The 18,844-nt window shown below is 45.8% G+C and overlaps 1 protein-coding gene across 1 annotated transcript in view; it reads left to right on the top strand.

The window, feature by feature from the left end:
- LOC119458952 (chymotrypsinogen B-like) overlaps positions 1–10,414 on the top strand; it is a 41,996-nt gene extending 31,582 nt beyond the window's left edge. Inside the window, exons 8-10 of the mRNA XM_049671527.1 lie at positions 6,757–7,001; positions 7,703–7,845; positions 10,142–10,414. Of these exons, the coding sequence (XP_049527484.1) occupies positions 6,757–7,001; positions 7,703–7,845; positions 10,142–10,312 (559 nt within the window). The 3' untranslated portion in view covers positions 10,313–10,414. The remainder of the gene's footprint in view (positions 1–6,756; positions 7,002–7,702; positions 7,846–10,141) is intronic.
- The last annotated feature ends 8,430 nt before the right edge of the window (positions 10,415–18,844 follow it).

Raw genomic sequence — 18,844 nt, 5'->3', positions numbered from 1 at the left:
CATCTGAAGAGAACATTATATTGGTGTAATCCATCATTATACCTCACACGTGGAATCTACGGTGGAGGCCATCATCATTGGCATTATGAAGTCTCTTCCTGTCGTTATCATCATCATCATCAGCCTATGTTTATGTCCACTGCAGGACGAAGGCCTCTCCTTGCGATCTCCAATTACCCCTGTCTTGCACTAGCTGATTCCAAATTGCGCCTGCAAATTTTGTAACTTCTTCACCCCACCTAGTTTTTTGCCGTCCTCAACTGCGCTTCCCTGCTCTTCGTACTGTAATTCTAATGGTACACCGGTTATCCATCCTACGCATTACATGGCCTGCCCAGCTCCATTTCTTTCTCTTGATGTCAGCTAAAATATCGGCTATCCCCGTTTCTTCTCTGTTCCACACCGCTCTCTTCCTGTCTCTTAACGTTACGCCTAACATTTTTCGTTCCATCGCTCTTTGTGTGGTCCTTAACTTGTTCTCGGGCTAGCACCAGTAGAATGCAATGATTGCACAGTTTTCTTTTCTCTCTCTTCCTGTACCTGACATCAAAGCTATGCTCCTATGAACTAAGGCTCTAGCGACACAGTGCACCATCCTTCTGGTGCATATTTTGCAAGCCAATTAATGAACAATGGCCAGTTTCCACTAGGGGCTACGAACTTGCGAGGTAGCACTGGAGCCCTTTAATCGCCACACAATTGAAACGCGAGAACCATTTTATTTCTTCGTCTGCATCACTAGCGTTAAAACAGCATCAACTCCTAGGGCAGATAGCACTCAAACAAGGATATTTCGCTAAATAATATGCAGTAACTTACTTCGACTCTTAAACTTAACTAACGTCTGTTTCGCGTTGCAAGCCCTTCATCACATTACTCATTTACTCTACTACGAACAGGGCGCAATAAAACGAACTTTCAGCGCCTGACATATTAGGCACCCGATGTGTGCGATTAACATTGAAGCAATGTATCGACACATCGTATTGCAACCACCAAAAGGTGTCATGCATGAGGCGTGTATGCAGCCAGAATGCTCTCGCTGCGCCATCCGCCGCCGCAGCGAAGTCCCCGCGTGGCACGTTCGTGAAGCTATTCAGCCAAAATTATTCGAATATTATTGCAATCAGCAATCTTAGGGTATTTTACTGATTTTCCGGGGTCTATTTATCTATCTATTTATGCATGCCTCCAACCGTTTTCCTGCCAACCTGGGTCTCTATGTAGTCTATTGTCGAATGGTTAGCGCATGAAGCAGCTGTACTGTGGGTACCAGGTTCGAAACCAACCGCCGCAACATCTTGGGTCAGTGGGTATGTCACACTGGGTATTTGCCGCTCATCAGCTAAACCGTTTCTCGCCAACTTAACTTACCAGCTATGTGTCCCTGCTTATGTGCCGCTCTTCAGTGGACCTCCTTGATGCCAACTTGGGTCAATCTGCTACCGGGTATGGGCCGCTCCTCATAGGCAAAAAAAGTCATTCAAAATGTATCTAGGGCTTGGGCGCAATGGAACCCACGTCATATATATTCAGACAAGCTTCTCATAATGTATTTTCACGCAAGCGCCACGCGTGGTCTTCGTGGCGGTGCCGCTGAATGACCCAGCGTGTCCAGATAGAAACATCCACGAGAAAAGAGCCCGGCTACATACATGCTGCCTATATATATATATATATATATATATATATATATATACATTCGATTATCTTAAAGGCCCGTAGTCAACCGTATGCGGTGTGTGCATTCACAACTTAGGCATATATTCATAAGTAGCATACACGTTCACAACTAAATACAATCGATACTATTCGTGAAAGAAGCAAAATGGAAGTGCAGCACAGCTTGGAGAGGCAAGCCGTTGCAGTCTTTTGCTGTCGGTACGAAGAAGGATCGCGGATTGCCAGAAGTATGACTTCACTGGGGATAAACAGCTTTATAGTGGCTTGTGCAACTGGAACTGCGATGAGCTGGTGTGATGACGTGAAGTCCAAGCTGTGAGCAATAATATGCGCGGAATAAGCAAAGCCGACAAGTATTGCACCTAGATTCTAAACTGACAAGGTTAGCGCGCGAGTTAACTTCCGTCTCACTAGTCTGAAAGGAAAAATTGAGGTAAATAAACCTAGCTTGATGGTTCTGAATAGATTAAAGAGCTTTGGATAGGTTAGAAAGATTTGGGCCCCGTATTGTGCAGGCGTGATGAGTCTCTACGGTGGCAGTACGTTGTGTTGCTATACTTTGCTACATTCCTATTCGCGTTAAGGTCGACTTTCATCGTGACATGAGTTCTTCCGCAATTCCTTTATGAGGCTGCTTTGACAACGGCCACCACCGGATAAATTTAATTGATGTTTTTGTCATTGAAAAGCGCAATATAAGCAGGGGCAAGTAACCAGTACCAAAGAAGGCACCGAAGAGGTTCATTAAAGAGCAGAACATGCTCAGTTACAGATACCCAGTTATCAAAGTTGGGGTGAAACATGTTTATTGAAGAGCCGCACATACCTTGAAGCACATATCCAGTTTCGCCTACCCATTGACCCAAATTGACATCAAAGAGGTTCATTGAAGTGTGGCACATACATATAGTTTCCCATAACCAGTGATCCGATTGGGAGTGAACGAGGCTCACTGGAGAGCGGCACACAAGCAGTGGCACACCCAGTAACGCAAGTTGGCATGATACGGGCCAACTGATGACTGACAATTGGGCGAGTTGGTACAGATGCATGGCTTCAGAACGGCGCAACAAGGAAGACGAAAAGACGAAAGATCACACGAACACAAGCGCCGACTCACAACTAAAGTTTATTCCATATATCACTGGTGAGTAGGTTAAAAAGTGCGGGGTTCCCGGATCACGTCTTGACACGAACTAGTAAGAAGTTAATTCAAGCAGTAAAACATGGTCAGGGCAGGGAAACAAAAAAAGAACTAATTGAAAAGAAAAAGGGGAAACGCGTTGCAGTTGTACCGTATGTTCATACCTTGTCCCATGGTTTGGAAAACGTCGCAGGTAGATATGGGGTAGCAGTGGTTTTTTTCTGTACCATACAAATTAGGGGCTATTTGCGAACGTGTAGGGAGACAGGCAGAGGCCAAAAAAGAAGAAAGAAGGTTGTGGTGTCAAGCACAAGAATCCGGCAATCAGTTGTGCCACGAATGTGGTTTACAGTCTGCCGTTGTCTTGCGGCTCTGCTTATAGGCCAGACGGGCCGATGTGTTAACGTGCGATTAAGGGGACATGCGGCCAACCTACGTTGTGATAGATTTTTCGCACATTTCTCAGCACTGTCAGAAGTGCGGCTGCGCGCCTCAGTTTAACCTCACAAGCATTATTTCAAGGCATCATGATAAGACGACTGGGGAAGTAATCGAAGCATGGAACATTCAAAATAAAAACAGTCTTGTATCAGCTGTCCCTCCATTGCGCTACAGGATAAAGATATCCTGCACCTGAATGGTTAACGTATTCTGGCTTTTCGTTGTTTTTTTGCGTTGTGTGTGGCCACGTGTGTGTATAAATCTGCTCTGTGATATGGAATAAACATTTGTTGGTGAGTCGGTGCTTGTGTTCATGTGATCTTTCGTCTTTTCGTCTTCCTTGTTGCGCCGTTCTGAAGCTATCCAACTGATGACGGCACATACGAAGTTACATACCTGTGACCCAAATTGGCCTGACGATGGTTTGGTTCTCTCATCAGAGCTGCCCGATGCTCTGTCCATAGGCCATGAACTACCCAGTTAACCCAAGTTGGCGCGAAAAAGTTTTAAAATGGCCTAACGCGTTTACGTACTCGTGTATACCCTGAACGCGCCGTTTACCAATTACCGATTGTCTTGAATCTCCCCCGAAGGGGTCCGGAGAACGTAGGATCTCTCCCGAGGCAACAAAGAGCGCGAGAAATAATCTGCTTTCTGCTGTCACATTTCACTTTGCGCCTCGGCCACCTTCCCTCTGCTCTGCTCTGTTCCTCTTGCTTTGTTTGGTCTTCCTGGTATATGAGACTACATCGCCAATGCCTGAGAGTCGTTCAGTTGCTGAGCTACAAAAAAAAAAAGCCTCCATCTACTCACTAATATTATTAAGGCTGTTGAACTAACCTCGTCCTCGCAAAGAACGCTCTCAGAAGTGGTCTCTGCCTTATTCCAGGTGGACTGCTGAGCCTCCGGCTTTCTAGAGATAGAGAGGTAGTCGCGGCTCTATCTACGTTCACTAGGTCAAAAAAAAAAAACCTCTGAATCTGATAGAACCATATATGTAGTCTGTAGTTTTTCTGCTGACCATGTTGCGGAGTTCCGTCTGACCCGGATGCCCCCTCTCTGGCACCCTCTTAATCACTTTCAGCCCGTACACTAGCTAGGTTCTGTGCTTCCTGAGAGTCCTTGAAATGAGGCATGTTGTTGGCTTCGTCGTCGAGCCTCACCTTCAACTTCGTCGTCGAGCTTCAACTTCAGAACGCATTATAGCCTGAACAGTGTCATCGCTAAAATTAACGCCCGTCTTCCTAAACTGCATATCCAAGCTATTTGAAAATTAGCAAGGATAGGGCCTGAGCAGGTATTGCGACACTGCGGCCTCCATCACAAGCAGTCCGAACGGCCCCTCAATTTGTACGCTGTCTATTCGCAAGAAAACATTTTAATCTTGAATTATGCATGTTTCCCGGTGAATCGTCAGGTTTCACGCACGTAGAATGGACTATGTCTATAGTTTTGCAGCTTAGTCTCGAAGTTACTTGCATGAACTTCCATTCACTACGAGGTCGTGAAGGCAACGTTCCGCAAGCTGCATGTTGTCAATGCTGCTGTGCACACACACACACACACACACACACACACACACACACACACACACACACACACACACACACACAAAAAAAAAAAAAACTATCTCCGTCTCATTATTCTGCTCATGAGCACTACTCTCAACTTTTGACTGAACGGCACAAACATAATAAAGTAACAACAAAAACACGACATACAAACAAATGTACGTTTTATATGGCGAAGCTTTTAAGGATTCATACTTGGCCGAGTTTAGCAAAACAGGCACTTAACTTTCGTTCCATGGTGAAGTCTGTGTTGCTTTTTCTTCTCTCCATTACTCTCGTACTGGTGGAGAAACCACTAATTACTTGTTGACTTTAACAACGCAAGGACACTAGGCTTTCTAACAGCTCAATTAAATGCAGTTGCGTATAGCAGCACGTTCGTTGTGTCGCGCTTATGATAATATCTCGTGGTCGAGAACAATGTCTAACTATAAGCGGTGAAAGCGATAACCACACTAAGTAGTGTGCGCCGACATATACAGTTTAATAATTGCTACTGGCTTCTGCGTCGTTATTCTCATTTCTTCTGCGTCAACATACGAACCAAGAAAAAAGTGAAAAGAAAGCAAGCACTTTCTTGTAGTACTGAATGTTTCTCCGAAATACGACGGGCGGGCTTAATTTTGAGTCAGGTGATAATGTAACTATAAGTTATTTTTTTAGTTGTCATGCTCGTCAATGCAGGCTAGTGCAACCTTTATACTTGGAATAAACATTTGCGTAAACCCACAATGTTTGGTACTTAAATACATTTGGTGTCACCAGTCGTCGTCATGGCAGGGCCTCGTTTTAGGAGGTGTTCGGCAAGGTCATCTCGCAAACTGCGCTCACAACGGCGGCAATTGCCAGCATTTAGCATTAAAGGACATGTTAAATGGGAAGCATTTCTTGGCGAACATTTGCCACTTTGAGAGTATCTATCTATCTATCTATCTATCTATCTATCTATCTATCTATCTCTCTATCTATCTATCTATCTATCTGTCTATCTAGCCGCCTACGTCTTCGTGCTCTCATAGTCGTTTCGTTAGCTTGGTATGTAGCAAAATTGGCATAGTATGACAAGAATGTATGACGAACATAAATGATAGGTCATGACATGACTATCATGGCATGTGTGTCATGTAGGTCATGAAACAGCCGCATACATCTTGGTGCTCTCATAGGTAAAACAAAACCCCAAAGTGGCAAAGAATCGAGAATTAATGATGGTAATGGCCGCAAGTATGGTTATGATAGTAACGATAATGATAGTAGAATAGAATACCGACTCAATAATGACCATTACTCAGCAATAAATTGAGATACGGGTTGAGTCACTGCACTCCACAATTTATCGCATCGCTCCTCTCGTGAGGCGCGTAGGAGGAGCGCGGACTCACATCTTTTTCATGGCACTATCTACGGGATCAGCCTACATTTTGACGTATAATGACGTGTTAATTATTTTAAATAATTTTCTGGATATTGCCTGTCAAAACAACAATGGGTTTATGAGGCACGCTGTTGTCAGCGAAAGGCGACAACGACGTAATCTTTACAGAATCGGACTTCTGTGCTAGAAGTTCTGTGTTCAAGCCCGGCCACTGGACAACGTTACTGATTTATTTATTCTTAAAAAATCACAATTTCACCATAAGGGCGAAGCAATGGATGCGGTAACAACATAATAGAATATTACACTCGTGGTTGTGCTTGTAGCGGCAAACATAACATAAGTTATGTTTGCACACTAAACATAAGTTGACTAAGTAAACACTCGTGGTGTGACTTGTTTAGAAGCACGAACAAAGACAGCTCGATGACCGCGAGAAGCATCAGTTAGAACTATAGGGTCTTCTCGGCGTTGTCGCTTTGTGTCGACTTCGCGTTCCCGTACTGCGGCATGCGCACTCGTTTACACCGATCCCTCCGCAGGGAGTTCAAGCCTCGCTACGTGGTCCGGTACGGCTCGTCCCGCACTTCCCGCCAGGCCACAGCGTTCGTGAGCAAGGTGTTCAAGCACCCGAACTGCCACCTCGTGAACCAGGACCGCGCCGTCGACGACGTTGCCATACTGGTACTACGGACTGCACTGCCTTTGTCCCCGGTGTGCCTGCCCAGAGCCGGTGCGCCGCTGCCCTCGCATGTCACCGTCGCCGGCTGGGGCAACACCATACCGAGTGAGTGCGTCGTATTGTGCCAGAACGCGTAGTTCAGAATGGAGGCTTAAGGCTACGAACAGCAATGAAAACAGGACAGCTCATGTGAAACAAGCCAAGCCGAGGGCTTTAGTTCCGAACGAGTTTCTTATGATGATGCCGATGGTTGTGTACAGTACAAGAACATGCCTGTATGCGTCACACTACGGGTGGTGGTTCAGATTAAACAAGGGGAGGTATAATAATATAGTTCAGTAATATTCTGTGTCGTATCTCTAATGGGGTGTCGTGACTCCGTGTCACTGTCACAATTAAGTCCTTGCGCTCCAGGCCTTGGACTTACGAAGGGGTCATTATTAACAGACCATGTGCGTACGCTGGCAGCGTGCTCCACTTACGTCATACTCAGATAAGGGCAAGACAAATGAGGGAAGCCAAGGTACTCGATTTTTTAGCATCGACCACATGGAGCCAACGTACATTTCAGACAGTAAAGCCAATTAGAGCATAGGTGAATTACCTATATTTCCAATTAAAATATAGAATTATTCCGAATAAGGGTTAAATTTGCGACAAGCCTCATATTCTTAACAAATGAAAAGTGCTGCCCGTCGTGTATGTGTGCGTTTTTCTGTGTGCGTCTGTGCGCGTGCATCTGCGTGCGATAACCTCCGTTATCTGCTCATATGTATATCATTGCATATGCACGGCAACGTCTGCAGGCATCGACTCACTGCAGCTGCCTGAGCTGCTCAAGGAGGCCCAGATGGAGGTGGTCTCTAAGGACAGGTGCCAGGAGGAACACTCGTACGCAAACCTGACGCACCAGATATGCGCCCAGCCGGCATCCGGCTTTCCGGGAGTGGTGAGTGCCTAAAGGACCCCTGACCTGGCCCCACCAGACGTTTTGGTTATTAACTAAAACTCGTAAAGCGCCGTGTAAGGAGCGTAATAACAGCCGAGATGTGAGCAATGAAATGCCGCGAGGCCATGGCGCAGTGAAGTCCGCTAGCCTCTTCGCAGCAGGTCCCGTTTCCTCGACCAGGCATCCGCAAGTGACGCACCTTTCCTGCCTCCTCCCAAATCTCACCCGAGAGGCCACCTCGTTTGTTGTCACGTTCCACACCACTGTTATCCGCACTTTCATTTATATTTATTTTGCGTATTTCTCGCCTCCATTTGCGTGTTCTGCATTTCACGCTCATTCCCCCATTGTTTCGCGCTGTTTCTGGTCATTTGCTCGCAGCAGACGGCATGCGTATGACGCGGAAGTGGCGCACGCGTGACGTCATCTAGCTGACGAGCCTACTTGCTCCGTCGAGAAGAAATGTTCCTCGGGCTTTTCATTGAACTTTCAGCGGTTCTCGCGGCGTTACATCGGGCGCAATACCTTGCAGGCATAACCGCTGGCGCCTGATTATGCATCGCGCTTCTTTGTTTAGAATGCCGGAACCTCGTGAGCACTCCTGGAAAAGCAGCATTATGAGACTCGCCTACCCGATGTATGCTAAGTGTGTCAGCATGTATGCGGATAGGTAATCCTCCTTTCTGCTGCAAAAGGCACGTATACCACGTCGTGACAGCATCACGCTTTCTTCATCCATCGCAGTGGTGACGTAGAACTCCCAAGGTGGAAGAAGAGGGAGCTTTCTTTTTTGTATTGAAGTAGAAAAGATCTTTGCAGCTTGGAAGAGGTAGACACCCATATTTAGGAAGAAGTATGTACTTCGCGCCAGCCAGTGAGAAAAGTTTGCCTTTTCTTGGCGGCGGTTCGCAACCTTACTGCTCACTGGGAGGCGGGCTAGAGATAACGTTCGCCAAAAGCAGTGTAGCGATAATTCATTCTCCAATATCCCGGTGACATCTCCTGGCTTAATATAATTTTGTTGCAGCTCGAAAGGACGAAGACGTAGACGAAATACGCAAGACGAACGCTGTCTACGGCTTCGTCTTCATCTTTTCGCGCTGCAACAAAATTGTTACCGTACCAACTCGCCCAACCTTCCATCCTGTGTTAATGTCCATTCAGATGCATACCGTTCCATACCTTACTAACAAGTGACGCAAGCTATTCCGGGCACTCTCTGATGCTGTCCTATTTTTACTTGACTACTGCGACTGCCCCAATTCTGATTAGCACAGAAGGGGAAAAAAAAGGCTCAATTAAAAGCGATAGAATGTGAATGTGTGATATGGAGTTATGCTGCTATATTCGTGAAAACTATAGCTGGTCTCACTTATAGCGGTTCGTAAGTGACTGTTGCCACGCGTTTATGATGGTCAATTATTCCCCAGTCGCGCTTAGTCCAAGCTGACGCGAGATCCAGTTACCCCGTGGCTGCACGATTCCGTTGAAACGCGATCCTTTCGGGTGATTGTTTGACTTCCTGAGCGCGGAAGGCGAGAGGGGTAAGCCGTTGTAAAGGAGGCGTGCGTTCGCGGGCTTCTTTCACACCCGAAAAAAAAACACTTTTCTGTAGCACGTATTCAGCAACGGAAAGCTGTATCGGGGAGTTTTTCACGTTCCTCTACAATTTTCTCGTCGACACTCTTCATCTAAGTATGATATTTGAGCAGTTGACTAATTAAGACTAATATATCTTTTTAGGTGGAATACAAAAAATAAACTGAGTTCCTTCAAGCGACGTCAAACAACATTACCTTGGTTCTGTCCAACTACGTGGCATCTGCATATCTTTAGGATTTGGTAGAAGTTACGTAGGACACCCTGTATATAATGTAGACGACTTTATGAGAACCAAATACGGCTGTCATTATTGAGCTGTTAGTTCCGTGGTCATCTAAGCAGGGTGACTGTATTTATCAACCTGATGGGAGTAGATGAACTGTTCAAGGAAGAAAAATCCGTTAGCATAGGTAATAATGAGGGGGGAGTGGGTATGTAAGCGTTACTGGTCCTTTTTCAGGCATTTGATTGGCCTTTTCGCCGGTGATCTACAGAACTGCACGTTTCGTCTCGCGTTTAAATAATCTTATCTGTAATGCTTGCAACGATTATTGTGACACTCGTGCATGAACTTGCTACATTTCAACTTATGCTCCCAACAACTCCTCACCCGCTTCCTCGCATTCATTCGCACAGCTGTAGACATGCAGCGTCAATTACTATTGTCTCTTTCGCGTCCCTCACTCGCCCGAAGGGGGACTCGGGTGGCCCGCTGATGACCAAGGGCTCGTCTGGCGAGTGGACCCTGGTGGGCGTCGTCTCGTGGGGCAACGAGACCCGGTTCCGGTCGTCACCCTTCGTCTTCTCGGACGTCTCGGCGCTCCTCTCGTGGATACACGACATCGTCGCTATGCCCGTCTGGTAGCGCAGCAGGAGGAACTGGACGCATCGGGTGCAGGGCGGGGTAGCTGGCCTAATAAAGGGAGCCACCGGAGTTGTTTTCAGTTTATTGGAGTGTTTCTTGTTCGTTCTTTTGTGTGTGCTTTCTGGTTCTTTTTTTTTTTGCTGCCGCTTGGCTCCCTGCTAAGGGTGCACGCTTTGTGCTTCTTGATGCTCCCGGATTTACATCCAGGACGCTCTCTTTTTCATAACGATGGTCTTGTCACATGCAATGATCTGCGTTGATGTCGACATATCTTTTTTTGTGTGAGGCGCACATATTTAGGAAAACAATTCTCGGAATCTCCCACTTTTTTGTGTACGACGAATTGCTTTGAAATGACCTAGAGTTCCCTTCACCCACTTTTCAGTCTGAGCTTTCGATACTGTTTCTATTAGTCTAGTGAAAAAAGAATTGTACATATTATCGCCAAATACTGTTTGTAGCGACCAGTGCACTAGCACGGCGCATACTGTTTTTATGCACACGTTTTTTTTATTACCATTTCCACTCCTCAGGAGAACCGCTGTTTTCAACAGTTATACAGCCGTGTGAGAATAAAACAGCTGCGCACCTTTCTGTAGGTCACCTCGTGCAAGCAGGCGATTGTCTTGGACAGTTGACGGTAGTTACCAAGACCTCAAGATTCAAATAACTTTCACTAATAGCCATTCACTGCAGCCTTAATGGCCATTTCTCATACTGACAGTTGTGGTCACCTGAATGCAACCTCAGGCACGAATTACATGAATATGTTCGACTTGCTAGTAATTTCACTCATGCAGTTGTGTTTACATCGCAGCTTGAATGCACTTCAATCTGTTCATTGTACTTCAGCATCAGCGCCAGACCTCTGTGTTATTGTTTTTTTTTCTCTATCCCTCTGACTGCTTATAGTATTATACATCTCAAGTGTATAAAACGAGATGTACAAAACTTCAATAATTAGCATTCGCATAGCCATCTACGGAGCTTTGCTGAAATGATTTTCGAAAGATTTAGCCAGTTTTCACTGCCCCTGGCAACATCGCGAATGGTGTGCGTATGAGTCAGAGAACGAGGCTCGCAAAGTCGGTTAGTAATAATAGCAAACGTGGCAACAACGACGGTACTATTTAATTGCAGGGTGTGCATTTCTAAGAAAACACTCTTTCAACACAAACCTGTTATATGCAAGGCCCCAGAGACAATATGAAACATGCAACGTAGTTCATGAAAGCATTTCAGCCACCAGTTTGGAAAGGAAGAAGCAAACCGGAGGGCGAAAGCTAAGAGTCGGAAGTATTAGGCCAAGACCAAGCAGCTTAACGGGAAGATGACAACACACTTGCATTCATGCACCGTCCAATCGGACCTCTAGTTACTCTTGGTGAGCCAACGTAAACGGAACGTCATTTTTTAAAATAAAAACAATACATCGAAGACAGTTTTATTACTATGCCAAACAATGTCTTTTGTGTTGTTTTTTTTTTCATTTATTGTGGCTGTATGTTTCTGCCACCTGTAAGGAAAAATAGTAGACCTCTTCAGATTGTAAAGAAATCGATCGCCTGTACACACTCAGCACGATCCCGCATAATGTATGTGTGCTTTCCAGTTAGCCGGTATTTACATAGGTGAAAGGCACGAAGTTTTTTTTTTTTTTTTTTGAGATGACAAGCAATATTGCACTTGATCGAATTGCGCATTCACTTGATCGAATTGCAGAGCATTCTAGTTTCTCTCCCAGGGATCGTATGTGAGCATTACACATTCAGGAATATCACGATTCTTTTTTATAGGAGTGACGGTACGGCTACAGTGTCTTCTGATGCGTGGGTCTTACAGCGTGCTATCGGACAGACCCACAGCGGTACTAACACCCATTTGCACTCACGACCATTTGTGTGATTTTGACATGCCGTGTGGGCTTGACAGGTGTGATTGCGCACGTCTTCATTGTATTCGTCTGAATGTTCCCTATACGAAATAGTAGTACAAAATTTTGATGATAGGCTCGCTGCTTTGCCCTTCGTGCAATGTACGAGAGGATATAGCACACTTAATGTGCAATTGGAACCTCTACATTTCAAAGGACTTTCATAATGACCAAATTATTTTTGTATGCGAGTGTTCGCACCTTGGGCTACAACACGCACTTGGACCATGGACGAATGCCGCCGCAGTGTCCCGTGCTGCGAATGCGCTCCTAACATTTCTTGCGATACGCTGGTCTCAATAATTTTTTGTACTTCTGTATGTTACGTGTGGTCTGTTTCCCGTCTTTTATGTGTCCGTCATATGCGTTATCTCATTTGCGTATCATTTCATTCATCATGGCATCCACCTGAAGTAGCCCACTCGGCGTACCGCGAAGCTAAATTCGGCACTTTTTTGTGAAGATCGAGCCCCTCTCTCTCCCTCACATTCAGACAGAACTCTATTGCCTTCACATAGTAGTTCTTCATGCGAAGTTGGCGCACGTCACTCATATTTGTCGTCCAAAGAGCGGAGTTCCTAACGCTTAAACACCAAGTTTTTCCCGGCTTAAATTTGAGTGAACTAGTGCTCACATTCTGTGGGCGCAGAGACCAAGAGCAGAGACATCGCGACGAAAGAAGGAAGCTGAAAAGGCAGAAGACCGGTACTATGGTGGCGACCCGGTCCGTGACCCCACGGTGGGTTTGTGCGATTGAATAAGAAATCATCATCATCATCATCATCATCATCATCATCATCATCATCATCATCGTGGTCCCGGACGTATCCACAAATTCTAGGATTCGAATCCATGTCAGGGGCAGCGCGTTTCCCCTTATGTCGACTGAATGAACATCAACTGCCCCACGGCTTCGTACGATGCACTTTAATGTCAGTGTTGCATCCAATTTCCCTGACAGAGGGAATAACAAAATCGTTTCAATCTCGGTCGATTTAAAAAGCTGCTCTTACTTGACAAAAGCAGCGCAAAGAATGACGAGTAATAAGGAACACATCGATTCAAATAAGAGCGTTGAACCTGCCTTTCTTAGTTCTCGCCTTTCTTAGCGCTGTTCTTGCCAAATATGAACGTTCACCAACTTAAGTATCCCTTGCTATTTCTGATAAAAAGCAGCTGCCATGAAAGAACACCGGTCACTCATGATAACGATGGGAACACTAGCTTATGGAATGGTCACTGACGAAAGGCTTCGCAGACAGCATTTTTCGTGTGAATTGGGGGTGATTATTTATCAATGAAGAGGGGTTTGCTACTGGACCTTGACAAGTGATCTTTGTTTTCTGTGACGTGCTACACTGAAGCATATGACGTCACTTGCACAAATTGGCATTTTTTTCGCGAAACATCCCTGGTTTCATGCACACGATACTTTACTCGAAAAAAAAATTCTGGATAAGAGTCACGATCGGGAATTTTGAACGCCTCTCAAACTAGTCGAACAGAGTGAGCCGACTCTACACGCTTCACGTGAACCTCATGCCCTTTTCTTTATTGATTTCTGGCCTGCTGGCTATGGATGCACAATACCAGAAGGTGCACATACCAAAATGGTCAATATAAACACATGCATGCTGCTCGATGCACCCTCGATACATATGGACTTCCCGATACCTTCACAACAGGATAGCTCTTTTAGCCTTCAAAAGTTAGGAAACAGCTGGAACAAGGGTAAAATCTGAGCATAGATTCCTTTTTTTTTTTTTGAGAACCTTCCGTTCGGTTACGGTTCGGTTATCGTTACATGAGCTACAGTTCTCATGCTCATTTCTTGGTTGCAGTGACCATCAGCGTCCTTCATTCAGTGGTTCTTCGCATCTCTCGTTGAGTTCCCAACCGCTGCTGCTTGCTGGTGTACACGCAGCCGTGAGTATCGACCACTTCCGCCGAGTCATAGGTGCCTGCGCACAACCTTGGAGTGTCTCAGGGTGCCGGCGATGGTGACCAGCGGCACGATGAAGTTCTCCGTGTCCAGCTCGGACACGTCGAGCCTCTTCAGCGGCTCGAGCGCCAGGCACGCCGGCGACCCTTTAGTGTAGATGCCGCAGACGAGGCCCAGGGTCTGGCCGAACACGTTCTCGGCCAGGGTGGCGACAAGCCTGTTCGCCTCCGTGCCTGTGCACCCGGTCAGCGCGTCGTTGTAGCATCCCAGCAGGTCGTAGTAGTAACTGCATGCACAGGAGGGTGGAAAGAGCATGGGTAGACGTTATTGATTGATTGAATTGATTGATTGATTGAGTGATTGCTTGATTGAGCGACTGACTGATTGAGTGACTGATTGATTGAGTCATTGGTTGAGTAATTGATTGATTGTTCGAATGATTGATTGAGTGGTCGCTTGGTTGCTTGCTTGATTGATTTATTTTAACGTCACAAAGCAACACTCGGGTTATGAGAAATGCCGTTGTGGTGGGCCTCCGTATCAGTGTTGGTCACCAGGATTTTTCAACATGCACCTAAATTTAAGTATACGAGCGACTCTGCATTGCGCAGCAACCGAAATGCGCCCGCCGCGGTTTCGTAATCAGCACCAGAGCGCTATATTGGCACTTCGCCGCCGCAGAGGGCGTGGACCATAGTTTAATGCCGAAATCTAAAGGCAGAAAGGCTGTCTAGTTGGCTGTTACAGCTACAGCCCTCAAGAAAACACACGACGACACGAAATAGAAGGCATGAGCGGTTGTACCATCTATTCTGCTCGTTGTAAAGTTCAGTTATGCGGTTCACCGTGCCGCAACTGCCGGCTGCAGGTTATAATCGAGTCTGTAATAGAGGGACCCGAATTGACTTAGACGACCCCGTGGGTTCATTGCTGTGCACTTACAGCACGGTACATGAAAGTTTTCGTATTCCGCCAGCATTAGAATACTACCGCCGAGGCGGGGGAATCCAACGCGCGACCTCGTGCTCCACAGCGCAACACCATATCTATGTCCACTGAGCCACCGAGGCAGGTACGTCTACGTGCTTTTCCTAACCAGCGCTCGTCCTGTCTGGCCAGCGTCTTCGTTTATCCTTGTGCTTTCCTAAATCGTGCTCCAGATGCCAGTATAAACGCAAGCTTGTTGTAGAGAGTTGGGCTAATTGGAAAATTCGCGTTGTCGATGCAACACCAAAAGTTTGGCCAGGTTGCTACGTATTCATGGTCACAGAGAATAGAATAGCATATTATTATCCATTGGCTGCCAAAACTCAAGCTGTCTACAACCGTTTGAGTTTTGAAACAGAGCATTACGTCAGACGTATAGCAGTACGTGCACAGCACAAGGAAGAACAAAGCAAATCAACAAAGCAGAAAAATCACGGAAACAATCGCGAGAGTGCAGGCCACTGTCATACAACAAAGATATTGCATTTACAGTTAAAACAGAATCGCACAACTAAGAATGCACACGTTGTCATGCACAATGACATAAACAGCAGAATCACAATGGTAACCAAAAACATAATGGGTGCAGGGATACAACGCTTCTGGTGCTCCTTTTCTTCGACGCTTCAGTGTACAGCAAGTGCACGGTCAATACGGGCTTCTGATGGTAAGTGGATGGAGACAGGATTTTAAAAGCAGTCCCGAAAAATCGCAAAATCCAGCACTGAGCAGTTTTGAAAGTGATATTTTGCCATCCTTGCATAAGCAGACTACTTATAAATTATATGAAAAGATCAGCATCCGCACAAAGATGCTTCATTATTTGATTTAAATTGAGCTTCTAGTCCACACTGCGATCTCTTTAGAAACCAAGCGGGTGGGGTTACAAGACGATTCGAAAAGGTAACATGTGAATTAAAGCAGGCAACAATGCGATTGTCCCACATTTCCAGATGTCACACAGTCCATGCCAAAAAGGCGGTCGCTGTTAACGGGAGTGGCTTAGAGGTAGCCATTCCAAATAGATATTTTGAGTAAAAATGAGAAGTGAGGGCCCATTTATTAACAGCGAAGCTGTTCAAGCCAGCCGTAAAAGGTGCGCGTTTCACGAAACTATCATCATCAGCATTGGCTCGAGCGTCGTCGTCTTCTTCCGCAGCTGGCTCGTCGGCGCCCCTCGGTTTGCTCTCGTGCCGTTGGATGCTGTGCCAAGCACGAGCACGTGCTTAAAAAATATAAGTTAATTTTAAAGTGATTCCCAACGATATTATCAAAAATAACATTTCTCAAATTGGTTAATAGATATGCAGACTATACTTAAAAATCACCTTCAGCAAGGATTGAGGCTTTTCAAGGTAGCTTTCAAGCCACTGCTCCCGCCTTCGTCGTCGTCGTCTTCTTCCTCAGCTGGCTGCGTGGCCGCTAATCATTGCAGCGCGAAATTTCACTTCTCTTCTGTCGTCGTAATGGGGAGGCAAAGCTTGCACTAGGCCGCGCAAAGCTTGAGTCACAACGAAGCTGGCCGATCGATTGCGTCTCCCGGTAGTAGCTAGGTTGAAGTTGGCTATCTCAAGGTTGAACTTGGTTGTATCTAGGTTGAACTTGGCAGCAGCTAGGTTCGGCCTTGGCTATGCCTGAGTTGAGCTTGGTTATGCCAGGTATCTCTTAGGTTATGACGCAATCGATCGGCCGGCTTCGCTGTGTCTCGAGCTTTGTCTCCAGCTTAGCTGTGTCTCGAACTTGTGTCTCGTTACACAGTGCAAGCTTTGTCGTTTATTACTTTTTTTGCGACTCTTTTTCGGCCCTCTACTCTCAATTACAATAATAAACTGGATATACCGTTATCAGACGACCACGTCATGCCCCCCTCCAACGGAACAACAAGTAAAAATACAGTTCTACACTGTTCTGGTACTCCAACAGCAAAAGTAGCAGCAGTAATGTCTATCAGTATAAGAAGCAAAAGCAAGCGAATTAACACACGCTTTCTAGCTTACAGTATAGATTGCAATGCGCGTTCAAATAAATTTTAGTCTCAGCCGTAAAAACATTCCTCAGCAGTGCATTCCACTCACTGATTGTACGTGGAAAGAAGAATTAAACGTATTTCTGTGCATGACATATAGAAGCAGGTTATGTGCGTGGCGATTTCTCGGTGAGAGGGGCAGTAACGACTTAGTCTATGTAAACTTGTTCAATTTCACCACAAAGGTTGCAAAAATGTGTGCACAGAAATTTTTTCTTCGTTTTCCAATGCAGGGGCGGCGTTTCGGTGCTATGTGTCCATTAGAGAATCGGTCCATTTTTGGTTGCAAAAGTAAAACCGATATGAGCGCCTTTGATCCATGTGCATTTAGTAACGTCATTAAACGTAGAGAGGCCCCTAATTATGGACGCTTATTCTAGCTTGGTCAAAACATTCAATTTCTAAGGCAAAAGCTCTAAAAAATATGTTGTTTTCACGCTGAATACGCACAAATATTTTCAATATCACTACGAGGTAAGTTTGTTAGCGATGGTCTCCCCCAGGTATTTGTATTCATGGACTTGTTTCACGTTACATGTTTTTGCAGCTAACAGGAATCAGATGAGAAGTTGGAATTCATTATAACCTGGGCAAATACTGCACCCCTTGTCCTAATCAGTGACCTAACATTCTGGCGCGTTGCGCCGCAGTCTTGCATTATTAAACTTCCGAGAAAACTAGTATTCAGAAAACTTTCTTGCAGCTTGTCCTGTCCAACTTGCCATCGAGGACGCTCGGAGAGTGAAGCATCTTCCGGAGCAGACACAAAGCGGGGTAAATAGTCGGCACCGCACAGGCTCGAGGCTACGTTGTCTTGGTGGAAGACCAGGACTGGGCTAAGCTCAGCGGGTATTTTTTTTAAAGAAGGACACGTTCGAAACGAAGTCAGCAAATGCGGCTGCTCTTCAGTGTTGTCCACTCCTTGCACCCAGTTGCGCGCAGAAATCAGTCCACCTCCGCCTCTGAGGGCCGTCGCGTAGAAGCCTATGCGTGACTATAGCCAGCCCTGAATGTGTTGGGCAGAAGTCAACGCCTCAGTATGCGCCCGACATTGTTGTGTATTCGCACTTCGTGCTTGTTCAGCGCTGCACAGTGAACGCATGTAGTGCGGGAAAGCTTCCAACAGTTACGACAAGAACTGTGGCAGCCATACTGAGGGCGTCCCACTGCGAGCAACGACCGAGGAAGACTGGGAGTGCAGCAATCTAGGGCAAGGCCGTGGGACGAGCAAGAGCAGATGCAACGAGCATGGTAGCTGACACAAACCTGTAACATGTTGCTGTTGTTTGATATGTTTACAAGCTAACCACGTTAATTTCGATGTCGCGATTTGCTGTGTTTTGCGGTTGGCTGAGCGCACTTACTTTATCATTGATTTGAGTTGCGTTTTAAGCGACATTCGCCGTTGGTATTTTGTACATGCTGCGTGTATGTCCACAGAAGTCGACCTCACAAGTTATCTCGACTTGAAAATTTCGTGTCAGTACCTCAACTCGATAAAGCCAATGCAATAAATGGTTGGGCCTAGTTTGAGATAGTGTATACATATAACAGTTCTGTGCAAAACTGTACGTTTGAAATAAGAGTGGATTCCGCCGAATGGCACTCAAAGTAGAATTTTTGAAATTGAACTGATTTCGCTTT

The sequence above is a fragment of the Dermacentor silvarum genome, chromosome 7, assembly GCF_013339745.2.
Source record: "Dermacentor silvarum isolate Dsil-2018 chromosome 7, BIME_Dsil_1.4, whole genome shotgun sequence".
NCBI lineage: Eukaryota > Metazoa > Arthropoda > Arachnida > Ixodida > Ixodidae > Dermacentor > Dermacentor silvarum.
This window is presented reverse-complemented; position numbering and strand designations above follow the sequence as displayed.